This window comes from Cyprinodon variegatus, unplaced genomic scaffold, assembly GCF_000732505.1.
Source record: "Cyprinodon variegatus isolate N-32 unplaced genomic scaffold, C_variegatus-1.0 Scaffold1259, whole genome shotgun sequence".
In the NCBI taxonomy this organism is placed as follows: Eukaryota; Metazoa; Chordata; class Actinopteri; order Cyprinodontiformes; family Cyprinodontidae; genus Cyprinodon; species Cyprinodon variegatus.
The window spans coordinates 121256-141752 of NW_015151712.1; the positions used below are offsets into that span (position 1 = coordinate 121256).

At 36.6% G+C, this 20497-nt stretch overlaps 1 protein-coding gene across 1 annotated transcript in view; it reads left to right on the forward strand.

Annotated features, from left to right (window-relative positions):
- Window positions 1-20497, forward strand: part of smyd3 (SET and MYND domain containing 3) — an 89685-nt gene that overhangs the window by 53619 nt on the left and 15569 nt on the right. The window contains exons 6-10 of the mRNA XM_015401795.1: window positions 5923-5990; window positions 13835-13937; window positions 14547-14657; window positions 18498-18585; window positions 18823-18997. Coding sequence (XP_015257281.1) covers window positions 5923-5990; window positions 13835-13937; window positions 14547-14657; window positions 18498-18585; window positions 18823-18997 — 545 coding nt within the window. The remainder of the gene's footprint in view (window positions 1-5922; window positions 5991-13834; window positions 13938-14546; window positions 14658-18497; window positions 18586-18822; window positions 18998-20497) is intronic.

A 20497-nucleotide genomic window follows, 5' to 3' on the forward strand; every position in this document is an offset into this window, starting at 1 on the left:
TTCCGAAAAAGCAGTTAAAGCTACTAAACAGAGGATCGAAACACATTTGCTGAATAATTACTGTCGCACTGGTAGCTCCTCTACAGTCTGGTGCAGAGGGTGGAAGGTGTTGTCCATGATGGATGTAAGCTTGGACAGCACCTATGTCTCTGTCCCTTGACAGCATTTGGCAGCTCTAACACAAGTTGTTATGACAGAACAATTAGCACTGGTCTAAAGGTATCATAGTCCTGAAAAACTCACTTGTTTTTTTCTCTGTGTGGTCCATGCTAGTTTCCAACTTCTACTTCCTGTTTATTAATGTCTAACATAAACTTTACATGACATTACACTTCGTATGTGTAGTTAATTTGCTGCAAACCATTTTCTTCTTTTTTGCATAACTTTAAAGGTATAGTGGAAGATGTATAGTGGAAGATCATCAAAATAAGTGGTCCTCCTAATTGTCAATCATTCTGGTGATATGTTTACTTAAGGCCGTCCTATGTGCTCGTCCCCATTTTCACTTACCGGTGGTGAGACAATGACCAGGACTACAGAGAGAAGGTGGAGCGGCTGGTGCGGAGACAAAAACCTGATCCTTAATGTGGAGAAAACACAGGAGATCATTGTTGAGTTGAGGAAGAACCGTCCTAACCATGCTCCACTGCTCATCAAAAGCTCAGCTGTAGAGGTGGTCAGCAGCACCAAATTCAGACACATCACAGACACCCTAAACTGGACTGTAAACACCGCCTCACTGGTCAAAAGGGCACAGAAGTGCATGTACTTCCTGCAAAGGATGAGGAGAGCCCACCTGCCCCGACCCATCCTCACAACCTTCTACAGAAGCACCATAGAGACCAGCTGTCTCACTGTGTGGTGTTGAGGCTGCAGCTCCTCAGACTGAAAGAAAGTGGGAAGAGTGGTGAGAACAGCAGAGAAGATCATCAGGACTCCTCTTCCCTCCATTAAAGACATTTTATTCCAGCACTGTGTGTCCCGAGGCCATCCAGCAGATTTTGAAACAGCTTCTTCCGCACTGCCATTAGGCTGCAGAATTTCGAATAAAACAAGAAAAAAAAAGCGCTGAATGTTGGAAAAATTGTAAATCATATCTCAGTCTTATGTTTACATTTGATCACCATGTTTACATTTTATCACTGCTGCAGTTTAAGAAATGGAAATGTCTTGAGAGCTGTACTCTTTTGTTTACACCATGTGGGTACAAAAGTCTTTGTACCAAACTTAATTTAGGTGAAAGAATGATCTTCCTCTTTTGTATAAAAAGCAGTTGTACGTTGATTAAAAAGAAAATACTTTTGCATGAATTAATCATTTGAAAACAAGACTATGAGTTCACTTATAAATTCGATTTTTAGAGTCACCCATTTTAAATTAATCTTAATTCAAATTATGCTCTGCTACCAAGCTGCAGTGAGTTCATGGAATCCAAAATCTCAGCATCGGCTAATCTGGTCATCAAAGATAAATTTTGCAAAAGAAAAATTAAGACGGCTAATAAGAAGAAGCAGAGTTCAATAACTTTACAGTTTGATTTATAATGCATACATTTATTGTTGTCCTGTTTTTAACGTCTCCAGTCATTTGAATAAAAATATGCGACTCACTGCCTTAAAGTTTATCCAGTCTTTACTTGGTGCTATCTCTACAGGCAGACTCTGGGAGAATATGATGTTTAGCCTTGTGTTTTTATGTTTTTCTGCCTGTCAATGGAGAGATGAAAGTACTGTGATTAGGTCATGAATACTTTATCAAAGAAAACAGACACACACACAGCAGTGGCAGATATACTGCCTTTGATTTGGTCTGATGGCCTTTGTAGTTTTTTCAGATTGACAGTAATTGAACCAATTCCAGCTACCTTAAAGTTAAACCTTACAGTGACAAGTTTATTTTATTTTAGCTGGCTAGACAGGGCAAAGCAAACCTACTTAATATACCAGTGTTGGGTGACCAAACTGGTTTATCTCTGTCCTAAAAAAACTGCTTTCCCGCCTTTGGAGGAATTTATTTTAACTAAAAATGTTAAAATGTCACCTACTGTAGGTATTTTAGATGCTTTTTCCACAAATATTGATCTGTTAGATTCTAAAATGGGCTGTTGTTTGACACCATTTTAGTCTTAGTGTTTCTATTGAGGAAGTATTTTAAATTCTAATGTTTTATAAGGAGTCAAGTATGAACTTAAACATTACTCTACAAAAATAATCTAAAAATGAGTTTCCACCTTTTTTTTAAAGTAAGACTTAATTTGAGTAATTAATTAAAATGAAATGTCAATGGAATCAGTATGTTTAGCCTAAAAATAAGACAATTAGATATTATGCACTTGGAATAGGAGACTGTTTTTTCTTATTTTAAATGTAAATTGACTTATTCCATTGGAGTGTCTCACTTACCTGTTCAATTCTAAAAAACAGCATCTTAAGCTTAGATTCAAATCTTCTGAATTGTATGTTAGCTTTAGATGTTTTTATTTTAAAAAATAAAATGAAAAGTGTTTTTTTTTTCTTAAGTAATGTAATGTGTTTATTAAGTTAAATAAGAATATTTCTTTTTGAAAATACTGATCAGTATCTAATATTTGAGATGTTAATGACAGATATTTACTGCAGACACAATATCAAGTCCGTAAATTACACCATTACTTTCTTTTTCACTTCTTTTTGTCTACATTGAGATTGACATGTTTGATCTCAGCATCATTCGCTCACTCTCCTCACTCCACGCTGGCTCGCCTGCCATTGTTCCGCACTTTCATTTTCAACGTCTGCAACTTTCATCTAAAGCTCAATATCATGGATATTGTTTATGACAGGCTATAAAAAAAAATAACTAGGCGAACAAATGAAGGGGTGCTGAGGCTGACACTCTCTGGACGATTTCTGAAGAATAACCCTTAATATGGTAAGATTATTAGATTGGCGTCTTTTGTTCAGATGCAGTAGGGGAAAGTTCAACACAGTAATTATGATATTGTCTCTATCATATCAGGGTTGTCATCCATGCTTAGCACCTTCTTTATTTGCTGCAGAGGTTTTCTTATCTAATTATGTAGAGTTTAATTCCTTCATTTAGGCCGGCTAGACAGCAGCCAGTCAGACTGTTTCCTCTTTGCTCCTCCAGACCCGGTCCCTCCTCACTAACACTTCACCACTTTCACCTCATGTGAACTCCTTCACATCTGTGGAGGGCTCTCATTATTAACAGGCAGGTTATAAATAAACAGGTAGGAGGCTCTTATTGCATGGAGGAAATGGCCGTTGCCATGGTTACTGATGGGCGATATGCTCACCCATCTGTTCAGTTACATCAAGTATTGTTTGACCTCTCCGTCACAGAGGATATTTTGATAAATCCATCATGACCGTACTGTAAGCCGCTGTAGTTTAAGTAAACGGTTTCAGATTAGCTCGTTTTTCTGTCTAAAGGAAACACATTGTACAACAGAAATAAAATGTGGGCTTTAATGATTTTGGCCAAACAGTATTGCTTTAATTAGCTTTTTACAGCTATGGCTTGTTTATTACTGCTGTTAAAAATGAAGAGTTTTCTGCAGTCCTTTAAACAGCTGCAAGGAACTGTGAAATTTACAGCGATGCAAATAAAGCTTGAAAAGGTTAAATTAGCTGTTGTTGCACTTTGTTTCATTTATTAATTTTTTTAGCCAGGCAAGGAACTGGAGTAACACAGGGGATGTTACTGGTTGAAGGACAAATAAATCAGCTTATTAATGTTAGAAGCTTAATTTTACTTAAGTATTAAAGTGTAATTTAATTAAACCATTATCGTAAATGCAATGCAAAAGTTGACACAAGGTAAAGAATTTCAATCACTTATAGTCTCTAAACTCCAAAATATCTGCAAACAAAACAATTAAAAGATACAAATTAAACAATTTTGTTTAGGTTTAAAATATTAAAAAGTTGGATTTACTGTTCACTGCGTGATAATGGGAATAATGCATTATCTAATCCATCCACGCAATTTTTATATTGCGGGAAATTCCCTCTTTGAAAAATCATGGCGATGTGTAGCTACTAATGTGGACGTTTCTTTGGATTCAGATGAAGAAGAACGTTTCCGCTACTCACTGGTGCGCGCTCTTTTCTTTCTTCCTTTTCTCTTATAGCAGTTTAGGTTTTTGGCTAGCAAACCAGTGGTTATCAGATTCAATGTCTTTAACCTTTAAAATATCCCAAATGTTTAATTTACACAATATTTCATTTACATTTCAGCCTAACTGACTAAAGCTTTATCCCCGGTGAAATGAGCTGCTTCATCTGTAAAACTTACTGTCCCGTACCCTTTACCAGCAAAAGCTTAAAAAAACTCAACTTTGCGCCACCAGTCTCATGGTGTTTCTCCCACTGCAGCAGTGATAAAGAAACGTAAGGCAGATTCAGCAAAACAATTAATGGCCAACACTTTCCACAATGTGCAACTGCAGCATGAAGATGAAATAAAGGGGCTTCTTAAAACTGCCTACTTTGTTGTAGAAAACGAAATGGCCAAAGCTAAATTTTGCACATATATGCATTGATCTAACATAAGGAAATAGTAAGCTGCGTAGGTAACCTTACAGGTTTTTTTTTTCCCATGGAGGTTTTTTTCCATTCTCAAAAAGATGTTCTTCCTTTAACCCCACAGTTAAGTGGAAAAAAAGAGATCAAGCAAGGGGAAGGGAAAGAGAGAGCAATTGAAACAACAGCTAGGGGAAAAAAAGATGGAGAATGAAAGCGACATATTAATCTGAGGTATGATTAGCAAAACATAAGACCTGTAGTCATTAACTAATAGGCAGCGATGCTCTGCGCTGGAATGCAGGTGGAAGATTTGAAATCTACTGTACAGACGATCAAACAACATGTTCTTTTCAGAATTCTGCTTTATTATAGAGGTTTGGGACCAAAACGTGCTCCAGTGTGAATAACTACATCTCTATGTAAATAACTATCTAAATTAAATGAACTGTAGAAAGGGAAGCTCTGCTCCACTGAGTTTTCCTTCAACTAATCCAAACTGCCGCTCTATGAATGCTCCTCCTGTCCAGGCTCTTCACTGTGTGTCTGTGGAAACTCTTGGTGCTTCAAGTGGTTTTATTTCCAAGTTGGATTTTTACCAAACACTTGAATGATCCCAGTCATTCAAAGCTTTTCCAACATTATTTTAGATCAGAGATGTTTTTTTGTTTTTTTTTACTTCACTGGATGTTTTATGTTAAAATTTCCTGTAGTCTTAATTAATTTTGTTTACTCGAACTTGTTGGCAGCTAAATCATTTAATTCACTGCAGGACTTTTCCAGTTGAAGCCTCAATGTGGCGATTTTCTGAGATTTCTCAGTAAAAGGTTGATCTTTGAGCTTTAGCTGATCGAAACAACTGAAAGCTTTTATTTTTTATCCGTTTCATTCTAACATAAGCATTACCTTCAGCCCTTTAATTAATTAGTTAATTGCCTTTATTTCCCTCTCTTCTTTGACACAAATAAAGAATAACTTGGTTGAAAACCTAATAACAATAAAGTGTGTCTAAACTGAAAGATTATCTCAAACTTGGACTAAACTAGATTTAGATTAGATTTTTGTCTGAATTTGTGTAATTTTTCCAACTTCCAGATATATATTTTTTTCTATTTCTGGTAGAGGCATTGCTGCAGTTTTTTTATTCAAAACCCTTTGTTTCTCTTCTTAATAGTTTTTTTTTTCTGTTAAAAATAACCTGGTGGTAATTTCAGACAATCTAAACACCTGTGTCTTCATGCAAGGTTTCATCTAAGCGCTGCTGTGGTTCAGCAAATGCCAGAGCTTTGTGAGAATAACATATGATTAGAGATATTGTTGAATCCCTGAAGCATTTTAACTGATAATAACTCTCTCTCCCTTGTCTTGTTTTTTTTATTCCCTATTTCTCCTTAAGGTGACGTGTAATTGTTTCACCATCAGTGACGGGGAGCTGCAGGAGGTTGGAGTGGGGCTCTATCCAAGGTACCACACGATTTCTTTTATTAGTCTTGCATGTATAAAATGTCAGGATTTGAAGCCCACAGAAGTAAAATGTTCAATTAATTTTAGTATAACTCATCTTGCCCAGACCTGTAACTTTCACAGGATTAAAAAGCAGCTTGGAGATACAGTATTTGCCCCATCAGTCCTTCGCTCACGCTCGTTCAAAGCCCTCACAGTGCTTCCCGCTCTGGCCTGACACTTCTTTGAAGTCAGGAGCAAAGGAAAGTAGGAGAGAGGACATGAGTTATTTTTTCCTTGTTAGGTGAAAAAAATGGAAAGAATATCATCACAACGTTTCCACGACAGAAGCCAAATTTTTTATGGAAAAAACGAGAGTTGACTAGAGCCGCTGTATAAATGATGAAACGGTTTCTGCCTGGACTGTGAAAGTAAAAGATCTATGCACAAACACACACAGGATGCCGATACGCTCAGTAATCCCTCTATTGCTTCCTGGGTGAATGGGGTGGGATTTGGCCTGTTGTTGTACATGCTGTTATTGCTGCTACACGCACAGTCATGCTTGTGGTCACTAATGCTGCAGGTTTCCCAGCCAGTTTATCTGGCCGACGTTGAGATGTCAGATGGTCACAGCGGCATCAGTGAAGCTCAGCCAAACTGTGTCTGGGTGTGAGCTGTGTCTTTACTCATCCATTAATGATGCACCCGTTTGCAGGATGCTCCCCTGCCTATTCGTATTTTAGGTTGCTTAGCAACCATGGGTTAGCTAAAGAAAGGGAGGATTATTCTGCTAAGGTTGCACCTCAGTTCAACTAGTCTGTTTATTTTCTTATTTTGTCTCTTTTTCAGAAAGTACTTCTTTCTGTTCAGTTGGCTTTTTCTCCTAATTATTCCTCCTACATCATTGCTTCAGTGCTTATTATCCTGCAGAATTTATGAGTACTCTGTTAGGAATAAAGGTGTGTTTCCATTAAAGGAAACTTTTTATTCATCATTTCAAGTGCATATTATCTAATATCTTATTTTAAGAGTAAAAAAAAAAACTAATTCCATTTGAAAATCATCGTATTTACCTACTCAAACACTTCATTCAAGACATTTTTGCTCATTTCAAGATCATTTAGCTGTGAGCTTGTTTCCTTTTTAACTATACTGGATCACCACTACAGTAACCAGGGCCAAATCAGATAAAAGCAGGTAGAAATCTGCGATTGTATGGAGGTTGGACTTTTGGATGTAGCTTTGTGGTGGGAGGTTGCTATACCTTGATTACAATCCAACAACCTTAGTTGTAATATTTACGAATAGGAGGCGCTAACTTACTCTCTGAGCTTCTTGCAGGGGGACCGGATTTGAAGCCTCTCTTTTAAACCCTGTTCAGAGATTGTAACTAGTGAAATTAGAATATTTTTCATTGTTTATCACTACTGCCTGACATTGTTAATTTCTCATATTAAAGTTAATTCTGTTTTAGTTTTTTGAAGCATTTTTTAAAGATGAATTTTCACATTATTTGTCTTAGTTTACTATTTTTTTTACCCCATGTCGGTAAATCAAGAATTAATTGGGATTAATCGTGTTAATTTAGTTTGTTTTACAAGCCACCGTCAACCATGATTTCTGCATCTACATCAAGATGACACTTAAACAGAAGCTGCAGCAAAAGTAGAGCTAGACCAGGTGGAGCTGATAGAAAACGTCATCAATCAGTCCGGAAAGGGTTACAACACCATTTCTAAGGCTGTGGGACTAAAACGAATGGATGCTGCTTCCATTATCCTCAAATAGAGAAAACATGGAGTCAACCTTCCAAAGAGTGTTCAGCCTTTTAACAGTCGACGACTAGTCCAGACGTAGTTAATTCAGATTAGAAAAAGTCCTAAAAACGCTCAATGGTGGTTATTTGCATAAGAACGTATTACCGGTAGTTTGGATAGAGTTTTTGTTTTCATAATTTAGAGAAAAAAATTTCATCTGGAGATCGTTGTCTGCATTTGAATTTTCTTAATGATCAGAATTTTTTTTTGTGGAAACAAAAACAAATAAAATGCATTAGTATGTGAAAGCTAAATATGCATATAATAATATATGCATCTATGCATATATATGCATATTATTATATGTATATATATATATATATATACATATTATTATATGCATATAATAATAATTTATACAAAGTAGTCTTGAAGTAAACGTCACATAGTACAACAGCATCATCAGTGCAGTGCTGTGAATACAACCTGCTTGGCTTGCATCAACCTGCAGCACCAGTCATGTTCCTCTTGAATCTCCATTTATGCCTCTAGTTCCTTTAATTAACCTTTATGTATAAATTTTTTTCATCTTAATATCTTAATCCATATTTTGGTATAAATGCTTAGCTAAAAGTTAATTAGAAACATGTTTTGTTTGTTCTTTATTACGGCTACAAAAAGGAAGGAAGTAATGAAATGCCAAGAAGTATTGACATTATGAACTAAAACATACCAGCTTACAGCATACTGTGAAGCTCTGATTTTCTAAATCTTATTTCATAGTACTTTTACATTTTAACATAACTAATTCAGTTTCATCTGTTTTAAGAGTTGGGTTGTTTTGGTCTTGTAAGTTATAAATGTATTTTCTCAGCACATTCTATAAAGGCCTGCTGATGCAGCTGTCTAAGTCATGTAGGTTAAAATATGGAAACATCAGAATCACACAAGACAGCAGCTCATGAGGGCTAGAGGTCTCCATGTCTGCTTTATAAAATAATAGGCTTGTTTTTAAATAACTTGTGGAAGTTCTAAGATGTTTTCTCAGTACATATTGGCTCAATGTAAGGAATCATATTCTGCACTTTCACATGTCCCACTCCACTCTGCTACACTGCAACATTTACTCTCCAAGGTACGTTTATGTGAGACTTGGTTTAGTCAATTATTCTGATTAACATGCTAATGAGCTGCTCTCCTTCAAGATAAAAGCATCTTTCGGTAGCTTGACGTCTAGTTGGTATTCAACCTGCAACTACTCCACTGTAGAGCAAAGCCAGGGGCGTTATTGATGGTTTTACAAAGGCTGAACACGCATTCCTAATCTCATGCACCCATTGTTTCGCTGAATATGATGAACGATAGCTGCAGTAATGGAGGCGCTGTTAAAGCACACAAACCCCCTCCAGTGTTTTTTCCCAGCCACATGTGCAGTAATATTAAATGTCTATTTGTTGTGTGGTGGGCTCCTTAAAATGACTTTAATTCTCATTATGCTTGAGGTAATATACTCATCAGGTAGAGATTTAAAGATTTAGTTTCGGGTAAAAATCCATTTTGCAGACTCTCTCTTGGGTTTAATGCTTAAATTTTCAGTTAATTTATGCAAATACTGCTATGATATACTAAGTTGTTTTGTGTGATCAAAGTTACGTAACAATTAGGTCTGATTCATCTTCACGATCATATTGAAGGTCAAGGCTGCACTGTTTGAGAGCTTCTATGCTGCAACTTTAAGATGCATTCCTGCTCCCCCGATGTCTTGGATTTTTTCTTCTGTTGGTCATCCTGCTCTGCAGAGGCCAATCAATGTAATATTCGTTTTATTCAGATATTCTGTCACAGGGATAGATTTGAAGAGCTCTTTTCTAGTTTTTGTTCATTTACAAATGAACCACACCCCACTGTGTCTGTATCCATCCTAGAGGGAAATGTCTTACAGGTGTGTTACAGGTATGTATAAAAACCTTTTAATTTTTACTGGATGACCTCACTCGTTATATGTAGAAGAAGAATAATGAAGAAGAATGTTTTTAAGATGACTTGGATAATAGCGCGTTGTGACAAACACCAGAAACAGCACGGGACTTGCTCAACAGCCGATACTGCTCTGTGACATCACAAACCAGTAAAGCACATTGAAATGAAAAATACCTATTTAATACCTAATAATTAATGACACTTATGCATTGAACAGTATGTAATAATTTTATGTTTAAAGTATGTTTAATATGACCAGCCTTCTCCTTTAAAAGTTGCTGTTCTCATAGCTCATACAAGCTTACTGTGCCCGAGCAACCGCCCTAACCCCTAAATCCCTCAATCACTATAAAGAGCGGGAATATGTAGTGGACTTTATAGTGAACTCAGTCAACTTGCCATTCGAACAGATGATCACTTCCCCGTTGGTCATGTAACTCCTCCTCTTTATTATTAGTGGCTGCTGTAGGGTAGGAGCAGCCTATGGTGACCGCGGGTGGCTGTAACAGCAAATTTAATACTGAGATATATCTGCCTCTTCTGAGGCCTTTCTTTTCTTCTCATACACTTCTTAGACACTTTTGTTCTTATGACCCTCAGCCATTTTCAAAGCTTCAATGACTATCTGAAACCGTAGCTCACCACACATATATGCCTGAAAGTGCACATGCGCAGAAAAAGATAGCTAACGGGACGAGCATGTAGGACGGCCTTAAGGAAACACCTCACCAGAATGATTGACAATTAGGACGATCACTTATTTAGATGGTCCACCCAGAAATAAAAGATCGTCCTCTATACCTTTAAGACCAGACAAAGATCCTAGAGATAACCTTCATAAATTGTGATTTTTTTTTTTCTTGAATTGTATCTTAAAGAGACCCTTTTAGTCATTCAGATTGATAGGTGTAACTTCTTAGTTCAGTGCCCTTAAAAGCAACAGTTAACACTGTACTGCACAGCATTAACTAGTCTACCTTGGTGTTTTGGAATATGGAGTTACTGGTAAAGACAAGGCTACATTCACCCCTCTAAATCAAATTCCACATCAGAGAAACAATACTATATCTGATCATGTAAGTGTCATACTGTATGTATTTTGTTACCTAATTGCTCTAAACTGTCGCTCTAGGTCACACGATTAATTCAGCAACAGATCCTCTTAACCCTGGTCTTGAAGGCCCACTATCCTACATGTTTTAGGTGCTTCCCTGCCTCCAAAATACCTGACCTGAATGAAAAGGTACATAAAAGGCTTTTGTAGCATCTGATTGCTGTCGAGGAGGAAATGCAATCATTTGAATCAGGTGTGCTTCAGTAGAGACACATCTAAAACATGAAGGACAGTGGGCCCTGAGGACCAGGGTTAAGAAACCCTACTCTAAGTTACATAGGATAGTTTTTTTAGTAGTTCAGCATAAATATTTGACAAATACTGTATATTGACATGAAAATTAATACATCTTTACATAAACTTATACTTTACTCCAAACTTACAGTACACAGTGTTGCTTTAATTGTTTTAGACTGTAACATAATTATGTGTTGTTTGTTTTCATTTAGATGCAAGTTTTGCTGCCTCTGGCAGGACTCCCTCTGGTCCCTCCCTGGTTCAATAAACCTTAAATAAAATAAAATTTGGTGATATTAAATTAAAAAAAAAAGTCTCTTCTTGCAGCTTGCTGATGGAGATTCTCAGTCATCCAGGTCACAGTTAAAAAACAACCCACTGGACTTTGTTTTCCAAGTTTTAAGACGTTTAGCTTCCCATCCATCCATCCATCCATCCATCCATCCCTTTCTGGATGTAAAGCAAGAAGTCTTCAAACTCGAAAAAAAAGTCTAGTGGTCTGTTTTTTTCACATTTTTGCAACTTCTTTCTGCTCTTTAAAAATGTCGATCTCTAGCAGAACATCCCTGATTAGGTCAACCGTATGTTTTACCTAATACTTAAATGTTTCTATAATGGCATAATTTATAACAATGAACTTATTATATCCAGTGTCAGTGGGGAAGATATGCTAGAATAACGTGTTATACATGAAATGTATACTTCAGAGATGTAAATTGAAAAAAGTTTCATATTTTAAAATAATAATTGGGTAAACCAGTTAAAGTTATTTATTAAAATAAGCTTAATTATTCATAAACCCTCTCATACTGGCAGGCTTACAATGTGCATCAGGAATGCTGATTGAAATCCCTCTATTGATGTCAAAAGAAGAGAAATATAACCAGAACATAGATCTGGGAAATGAAATGAACTTGTTGTGACAGAAGTTGAGTAGTATTGTTTTTGATGTCTGTAAGATGTTGACAGAAAGAAGTAAAGAGCAGCTTTTGTTATGACAGAAGCAGAGGGCTTCATTTTTCCGTATACTATCCTGTGTGTATGGGTAATTTATTTTTTGTACTTTGTATTAATCTCGTTCCAAACATGCAGTTTTCACTGTCTGACGTTCCTATAAAAGATTTGACCTTAATAACTCCTCTTAGGATGTAATTAAGGAGGCATTAAACTCCATGAACGTCACCCTAAACAACTGTTCAGACATTATAACCTTTAAAAGAGCAGATCCACTTAAAGCTGTTTTATGTATAAAAGTTCAGTTTGTTAGAATAGGTGCGTGACAATGATGCAGATGATTGTATTAAACTGAAGCAGAGAAGCAAAATCTGCGACGTGGGAACATTTAAAAATAATCAGAACCAATTTTATTTGCAAGTAGGATTGCACTTAAAGGAATTTGAGTTGGTAAATGGACAATATAAAATAAACAATATACTCTAAACAAGATATAAGATATTGTATGTGTATAGTATATAGCTATATACTATATACATTGTAGACTGCACTAATGCAATGCAGGAGGTCTGGAGATGCTACGTTGATGTAACTTGTAATTGGGTTCACAACCTATTTGTTACTGTTTATATTGACAATATTATCATCACATATTGGCCCAGATTTTAATATCACTGCATATTTATATTATAGTGTTCTTCTTTGTGGCTCAATATGTAATACAGCCTGCAACTTCAATGATAAACAAACAACAAAATAAAAACATTTGATCAAAAAATATGAATTTGTTGCAGATTTTCTTTAACACACACAATATCAAAATTATAAATACTTGCTCAAATATAAACATACACTGCAATATTTAAATATTCCACAAAAAGTAACAAACATTTTCCTTTTTATGCCTCTAATTTCGGTTCCTGCATTATTCCTTTTGGACATATGATCACTCCATGTGGCAGAGTTGGTAGAATTGGAAGTTGTCTTATTACTCCATGGACTTTAGTTTTAAGCAGCAGAACTGCCGTCATCACAATCCCCACCGTGGAGTAACTTTGATATTTCTTAATGGTCTTACAGTGTCAGGCTCACTCGACACCTTCCGGCTTACTTCAGCCTTTTTGTCAACTTTCACAGTTAAAAAAATCTCTCCAGAAGGTCTCTAAATTGCTGCTTCATTTCAGCATGAAGTTGACAATAATTGAGTGGGGGCCGACACTCTATCCCTTGATTTTTTTTTTTTTTTTGGTGATCTTAAACTTGTTTGAAAAAGTCGCCGAAAATCATTAAAATCCATCATATGAAGCCCAACATGTATGTTTATCATGCAAATGTGTTTAAGCCTCTGACCAGAACTTTGTGTCCCTGCTAAATAAAACTGTATGAATTAATATTATTTCTAATGCTTTTTCACTGCAACATGCTTTGATGAATCATTGTTGTTTTTTGTTTTTTTTTTAACAATGAGCTTAAATATTATAAAATCAGTTTAGGGTGTGGTTTAATTTTTATATTTCATAAATAATTAAACTGAAGTTTGGAAAAATCTTTAGTTATTTTTTAATCTTCTGTATGACATAATATGAACTTCAGCTCTTCTTTTTAAAGATAATTATATCTTAGTTTTTCATATGACATATTTTACACAAAAAAATTTGAAATCTGTTCACAAATGATCGTATCCCTCTAACCCCTTTTCCACTCCCTTGTCCCCTGACTTTTTTCCTCACCTTTCCTACTCCCACTGGTTTTCCTCCTCTCCCTCCTCCTCTCCCTCCTGTGTCCTCTCATCTCCTTCCTTCATGTCTGATCTGCCTCAGTTTATCCCTGTTAAATCATGACTGTCGGCCAAACTGTGTGATGGTGTTTGAGGGAACAAGGCTGCAGCTCCGAGCTGTCCAGGATATCAGCCCTCAAGAGGAGGTAAGAAGGAGGAAATACATTCTGGATGTTTACAGCATGTGGAGCACGATTCTGCTTTCATTGATTACGTTCCATCTGCTTCTATGTTCCCACATTTTATCAATATTTATTTACTTTGCAATAATAATTTTACCTTCGTTGATGCATGATCTGCAAATAGAATTGGTTTGTTATAAAATAAAATTTATTGTACAGGTGCTAACAAATATCAATAGATGCAGGATGAATTTAACGTTGTTATGGGTTATTTAATCTGTAGCCAAGTGAAACATCTCTGTAAAATAAGCAGGATGACAGCTTCTAACTCGGCAGTGTTTCCCCATTTTTCTTCCATCATCCCTCGTGGCTGTGTGTAATGAGATGCATTGTGACTATATGTAATGAGATTCATCCATGCCATCTGGACGAAGAGACTCTCACACACCCACACACAATGCTCCCAGAGCAGAGTTTCATTCCTGCTCAGTTTTACTCAGATTTATCAGTTTTGTCCTTTTTCAGAGAATCACACGAACTGTGCTCTACACTGTGACAATATATTCAAAAGTACTGTTGAAAGGACTTGCGTCCACTTCAATATTTGTGTCACTTTCTTTTTCCTGTTTTTAGTTAACTATAAGTTACATCGAGACTCTGTCCTTGACTGAAGAGCGGCAGAAGCAGCTGGAGGAGCAGTACCATTTCATTTGCCGCTGCCAGAGATGTGACTCAAAACAAGAGGCAAGAGACACAGAAATCATAAAAAAACACTCTGCAATCACTTTTTTTTTAATATATATATCAGTTCAAAATCACAATCCAAACCGGGAGTAAAACAATGTAAATTTTTGGGCGAGATGTTTTTCCAACTTTTTATTGTTCCATTTTATTAGTTAAATCTTCATGTATTTATACTCCAGAGATATTTTGTTTTTGGAGTATTCCATTCAATCAAGAAGATTGGTCCACAAAGGAAATTGTTGGGTTTCTCTCCAAGATAATAAAAAACAAAAAAGTAAAAATTACACCTAAATGGTGTGCATTTATGAAATCATCCATATCCTTCTCAGAAATCTTTGGGAAATTCTTTATCTGTGTTTCAACAATTTAACCCAGCTTAAAATGGCTTCACAGCATGTTTCCATATAGTGATAGTTGATAGTTGAGGGAACATCCTGAATCTTCTCACGTCAAAACTGCTGATGTCAGTGTATATCCAACGGTACCTTCAGAGGATACCTTGGGTTTTTAGATGTGGGTTTGACATGGTTGTCATAAGTCACTGGTAGGATTAGAAAAAAAATCTCATCTGATAAATTGCAACATAACCAATGCCGGATACATGTTGTTACGTTTTATGAATCTTTTAATACATATATAATGTTTTACAGCTATGCAACCTATTAATTTTGAAATAAACCCTAAAAAGAGAATGCAGCTCCGACTTAAGTAATTTAAATTAAGTTTGCCCAACTTGATTTCTTTAACTTTGCAACTTATAAACTAAATAATTTCAGTTAAATGAACTTGATGTAACTTGATTTTAGCAATTGAAGCAATTTATTTAAGTTGGAGCTGGATTATTTTTAGAGTAAAGGAAAAATAAATAAATCATGACTGACCTTTATAATGTTTGAAAAGCAAACAAGTAGCTTTCAAAGCAACTTTTCACAGCATAAAAAACATTGCATCCACACCTCTCTAAAGTTTTGCAGCTTCTGATGGACTGTTTGTTTAGAAAGACTTTTAAATTAGAATAAGTCAAACTGGTAAAAAGGAAATATAATGAAGTATGCGTTTCTGCTGCATAGATCCTGCATGGGTTTTATCCTTTTGATGTTGCTCTGTGTCAACTTGCCCCTAAGTCCCTCCCTACCTAATATTTATTCTGAGGATAAGAGTACAAACAGGTTCTACCTGCAGATTATCTCACAGCATGTTTCTCAGAATGGATTTGTGGCACAATTCTCTCCTAAAACCGGAATGAACACTGCAAGTAGAGTAAATGGTAAAAGTTCTGAATGTTCAGTTTTAATGTTTCTGAAAAAGTAAGCAGATAAGCAAACAATATTTCATTTATTTTCTTAATGCTTATGAAAAAAATATCACAGCCTTTGTATCACTAAATAGGCATTATTTTCCATATTTAGTGAGGTTCCTAATGCAAGTCACATAAGCCTTACTTGAGTCCAAATGATTAAAATGCAAATTTTACACATGTGTTTACTTTATGTAACACCTTTAATCTTATGGAAATGTAAACTCTTCCATGCCTTTAGCTCCGCGTGAGAAACTTGGATGTTTATAGTACACCTACATTCCAAAATTGAAAACTAAATTTTGCCAATTTATCTTGATGCAAATGGTGAGTTCTTTTTTTTTTTAATGAAAACTGATTTAAAAAAAAGTTACAAAAGGGAGAAGAATGGGAGCTTTTGCTGCTTAGATCCACAAAAAGTTTAGAGAAGTTAAAACACACCCATGCATGTACCTCCTCCCTCTATCTTTCACACACATTCACCTGTGTTCTGCTGCTCAGACAGCGTGTCGGTGCATAACGTGTCACAGTGTACCTTTTCCTGTCCTCCTCTACTTCTTCCTCCTTCACTCCGACATGCTCTCTTATCTCCTGCTGTCCTCCTCTTCTTCTCTGTCACTCTGTTACGCTCCACCTCCTCATACCCTTCCTATGTCTGCCGGGCCACCTACTGAAAAATGAGAAAATTATCTTGTCTTTCAGCAGCAGTTTTCTTTTCCATTCATCTATGCCCGTTCCATCTCCCTGCACTGATATTTCAGTGCCTCTGTCCTGGTCCGTCTGTTTACTTTTCCCCTACTCCTCTCATCTTTTTATGTCAACCTTCACCTTTGTCTTTGATGTCTCTATACTGGGATTTAAATGACATTTCCCCAATGCAGCGACTTGCAAAATTGCCACGCCTGTTCAGGCTGGGGTGTGTGTGTGTGCCAGTTGGTTTTGTAGGACAATGGCTTTCAGGTTACTTGGCAAACCTTTGTTGTTAATGCAACACGCACACTGTGTTGTCAGCCACTTTAATGTCGAGCTGATGAAGAGGGGTTGCTCAGGTTTCACCTGATGAAATGGCAGCACGGTTGTATTAAATCAGTTGGATCTGTAAAGTGCACCGTTTCTGATGTGAAACAGCTCATAAAAAGAAAGCATATCTCTTATAGAAAGTGCATTGCTATACTATGTTCTTATAGAATACACTGTGCTCATAATTATTAGGCTAGTTAAAGTTTTATGGATTAATTTTAATATGAACAACTACAGTATTCTTGGTTAATATCATTAATAAACCCTCAAACATAAATTTTTAAGAAAGTAAAGGTGAGATTTTGGAATTCTTAGGAGAATATCTATGTGTGCACAACTATAGCCTAACTATTGGTGAGAAGAATTATTAATTAAAATTGAAAATCTCCCCACCTAACTTTTTTAATTTTATGTAACTTTTCTATATTTCGGGTCAGATGGGGAAGGCCTCACGTCATTATTCTTTTATCTTTAAGGCCTGTACCGGCAAGCCACATAGTGGAGCACCTCCATTAATATGATGGAGCATTATCCTTTGGAAAAATCAAAGTCCTCTTGAAAGATGCAGACTTTAATCTGCATTAGTGTTTGAAGAAAGTGTTTACTTAAAAAAAAAAGCATTAGGCATGGAAGTTGAGTTCATCTTCAACTCAAAAAAGTCCAACTAGTTCTTCTTTGATAACAATGGCCCATACCGGTACGCTGCATCCATCTTGCTGGCATCGTAGCTCTGTGCCCATTAGTGGTAAGGCCACAGCCCATCCATCTGGTCCGTCAAGAGTCACTCTCATCTCATTGGTTCAGAAAACCTTTGACAAAACTGACTTTAGATATTTCTTGGCCCAGTCTTGATGTTTTAACTTGCATGTCCTGTTCAGTGACAGGTTTCAGCCTTCTTTACCTTGGCCATCTCTGAGCACTGAACACTTTGTGCTTCTGGGCGCTGCAGGTAGGCTGCAGATCTGGAATATTGCAACAATAGAGGATAAGGGTTCCTGGTAGCTTCACATTTCTCTCTTCGTAATCTTTGACCGTTTTTTTGTATGACTTTGTGTGACAATTTAAAAAGTGCTGCATCCCTCAGACAGTGTCAGATAAATGAAAGGTACCCTGCATACACCTTGAACTTAGCACGGTGAAAATCTGACGAATGTGGTGTGCATTTGTATCTTTCAGTTTTTAATCTGACACAGCTAATTAAAAATGATGAAGGGCTTTCTCACCAGAAACTGGCATTAAAAAGGGAAATGCTTCATGGATAAAAGTGCGCGGAAATCTTTTGTGTGCGTTCCATCATGAAAATGTTTAAAGTAATATGAATAATTTTCCCCAGATCTGTTTATTATTATCTTATTTGTGATAAAGGAATTCTGCTTACACTAATCCAATTTCCTGTTTACCAGTGTGTTGTTCTGTCAGTTTGCATAAATGCCCAAAATATGTGTTTTCAAGATGATTCAGGACCAAGCTATATGGCTAGTTCAAACTATCATCCGTTTGTTTGTTCACTTCTTTATGTTTAGGAAGAACTCATGCTGTCAGGGGAAGAAGAAAATTGGCTCCAGCTGAAGGTGGCGCTACCCAAACTGGAAGAACTGAACGCTGAGTCAAGTATCCTTTCCCTGTTTCTACCATAGGAAACTGGGATTCCCTTTAACTAGCATCACTTCTTGAGTTCTGCTGTTAATATAAAATAATCTGATGTAAATTGAAATAATATAAAATATTTTTTCACATTTATTTTGTACATTTATGTTGAAAAATTCCTCAGACTTCCCTCAGGAGTCTACAGGATTAGATTGGATGTTCAGCATTATTGTTCCTTTTCCTTCATTCTTCTCCTTATAGATTGGCAGGTGTTGTTGGAGAGCTGCGGCCGTCTCTTATCAGCTGCTGGAGTTGAAGTTCCTGATGAAAACCTGTATAAGCTGAGGGTTACAGACCTGGCTTTAGATGCTGCTGTTCACCTTGGACAGTGGGAGGATGCTCTGAGATATGGCATGAAGACGCTGCCAGCTTACAGGTACATTTTTCTCAGATTGATTTAGAAAAACTAAACAAAAAGCATGCTAAATGCAGGGGGTAACTTGTCAAGATTTTAGGAGAGAAAATCATATTTTCCTTTAGATCTGCAACTTTGCAGTGGTTCTTTTCCTCCATCTATCAATTATTGATACCTATATAATTCTTGAAGGAAAGAATATCTGTTAGAAACTAGGTGAGGAACGGCCTGAATAAGCTGTCAGTCATCACAGATTTAACGGATTTCCTCTTGTTTTCTGTAGGAACATCAATAGGAAGGAATCTAGAGACCCTGGTTGAGGGAATTTTCAACTTTTTACAAGTTCTTCTAAATACTAATTATAAGCGTATAATTTTCACAGGTCCAACACATTAAATTTACTTAAAGGTATAGAGGATCTTTTATTTCCAGGTGGATCATCTAAATAATTTGTCTTCCTAATCGTCAGTCATTCTGGTGATATGTTTCCGTAAGGCCATCCTACATGATCGTCCCGTTAGCTAACGTTTTCTGAGCATGTGCACTTTCAGGCATATATGAGCTAAGGTTTCACCCAGTGATTGAAGCTCACCTTTCTCACGGCGGCTCTTTGAAAATCGCTGAGGGTCGTAAGAGAAAAAGTACCTATGATAAGAAAAGAAAGGCCTCAGAAGAGGCAGATATATCCCGGAACGCTTTGCGGGGAGAGCTCTCCTCACAAAGCATTATGGGATTTGCTGTCATGGCTTCCCGCTTTCGCCATAGGCTGTCGCTACCCGACAGCGGCAACTAATAACAAAGATGGCGCAGGCACCGCACAGTAGAAGAGAAGTTATGTTACCACGGAGCAAAAAAGGTCATCATCGGTCTGAACGGCCAGTTAACTGAGTTCGCTATAATGTCCACTATATGGTCTCATCTGTAAATTGACACAGTAAGCTTGTATGAGCTATGAGAACAGCACATTTTAAACACGGCGTGCACGAGGAGAAATGGGCTCGTGCATGCTCTGTCACACCCATTTTTTTAAAGTGGAAAGGGCTTTTTTCCTGAACAGCTTGAGATCAGTCACCCTGATTATCTTTAGGTTCTTAGAGTGGTATGGTATTAACCATGTTGTCAGTGACCCACCACATCATTAGAATAAGGATCTTCCTGTGTCCCCTGCTTAGAATAGATAGACTAGGGTACATGTTTGTGCAGGACAACACTGTGTTTCATTGTTTACATTTTTAATTTATTGGTTGTCCATGTAAAAAAGACCATTACACCTACACAAACACTTTCATACCTGTAAGTATTTTTAAAGAAACTAAAGAACATTGGTTATGAAATATTGATTAAAAAACCTGCAGCAGGTTACCCGATTTAGGTATTGGTTTTAGCAACTGAAAATAAAGCCGTTACAGGATCACCCCCATGTTTTGGTCAAATACTATTTTCCCTTGACTGATCAACTGTTCTTGATGTCTTTACAGACCAAGAAATGGGACCTTTCAGTTTTATTGCATTAAAGGTACA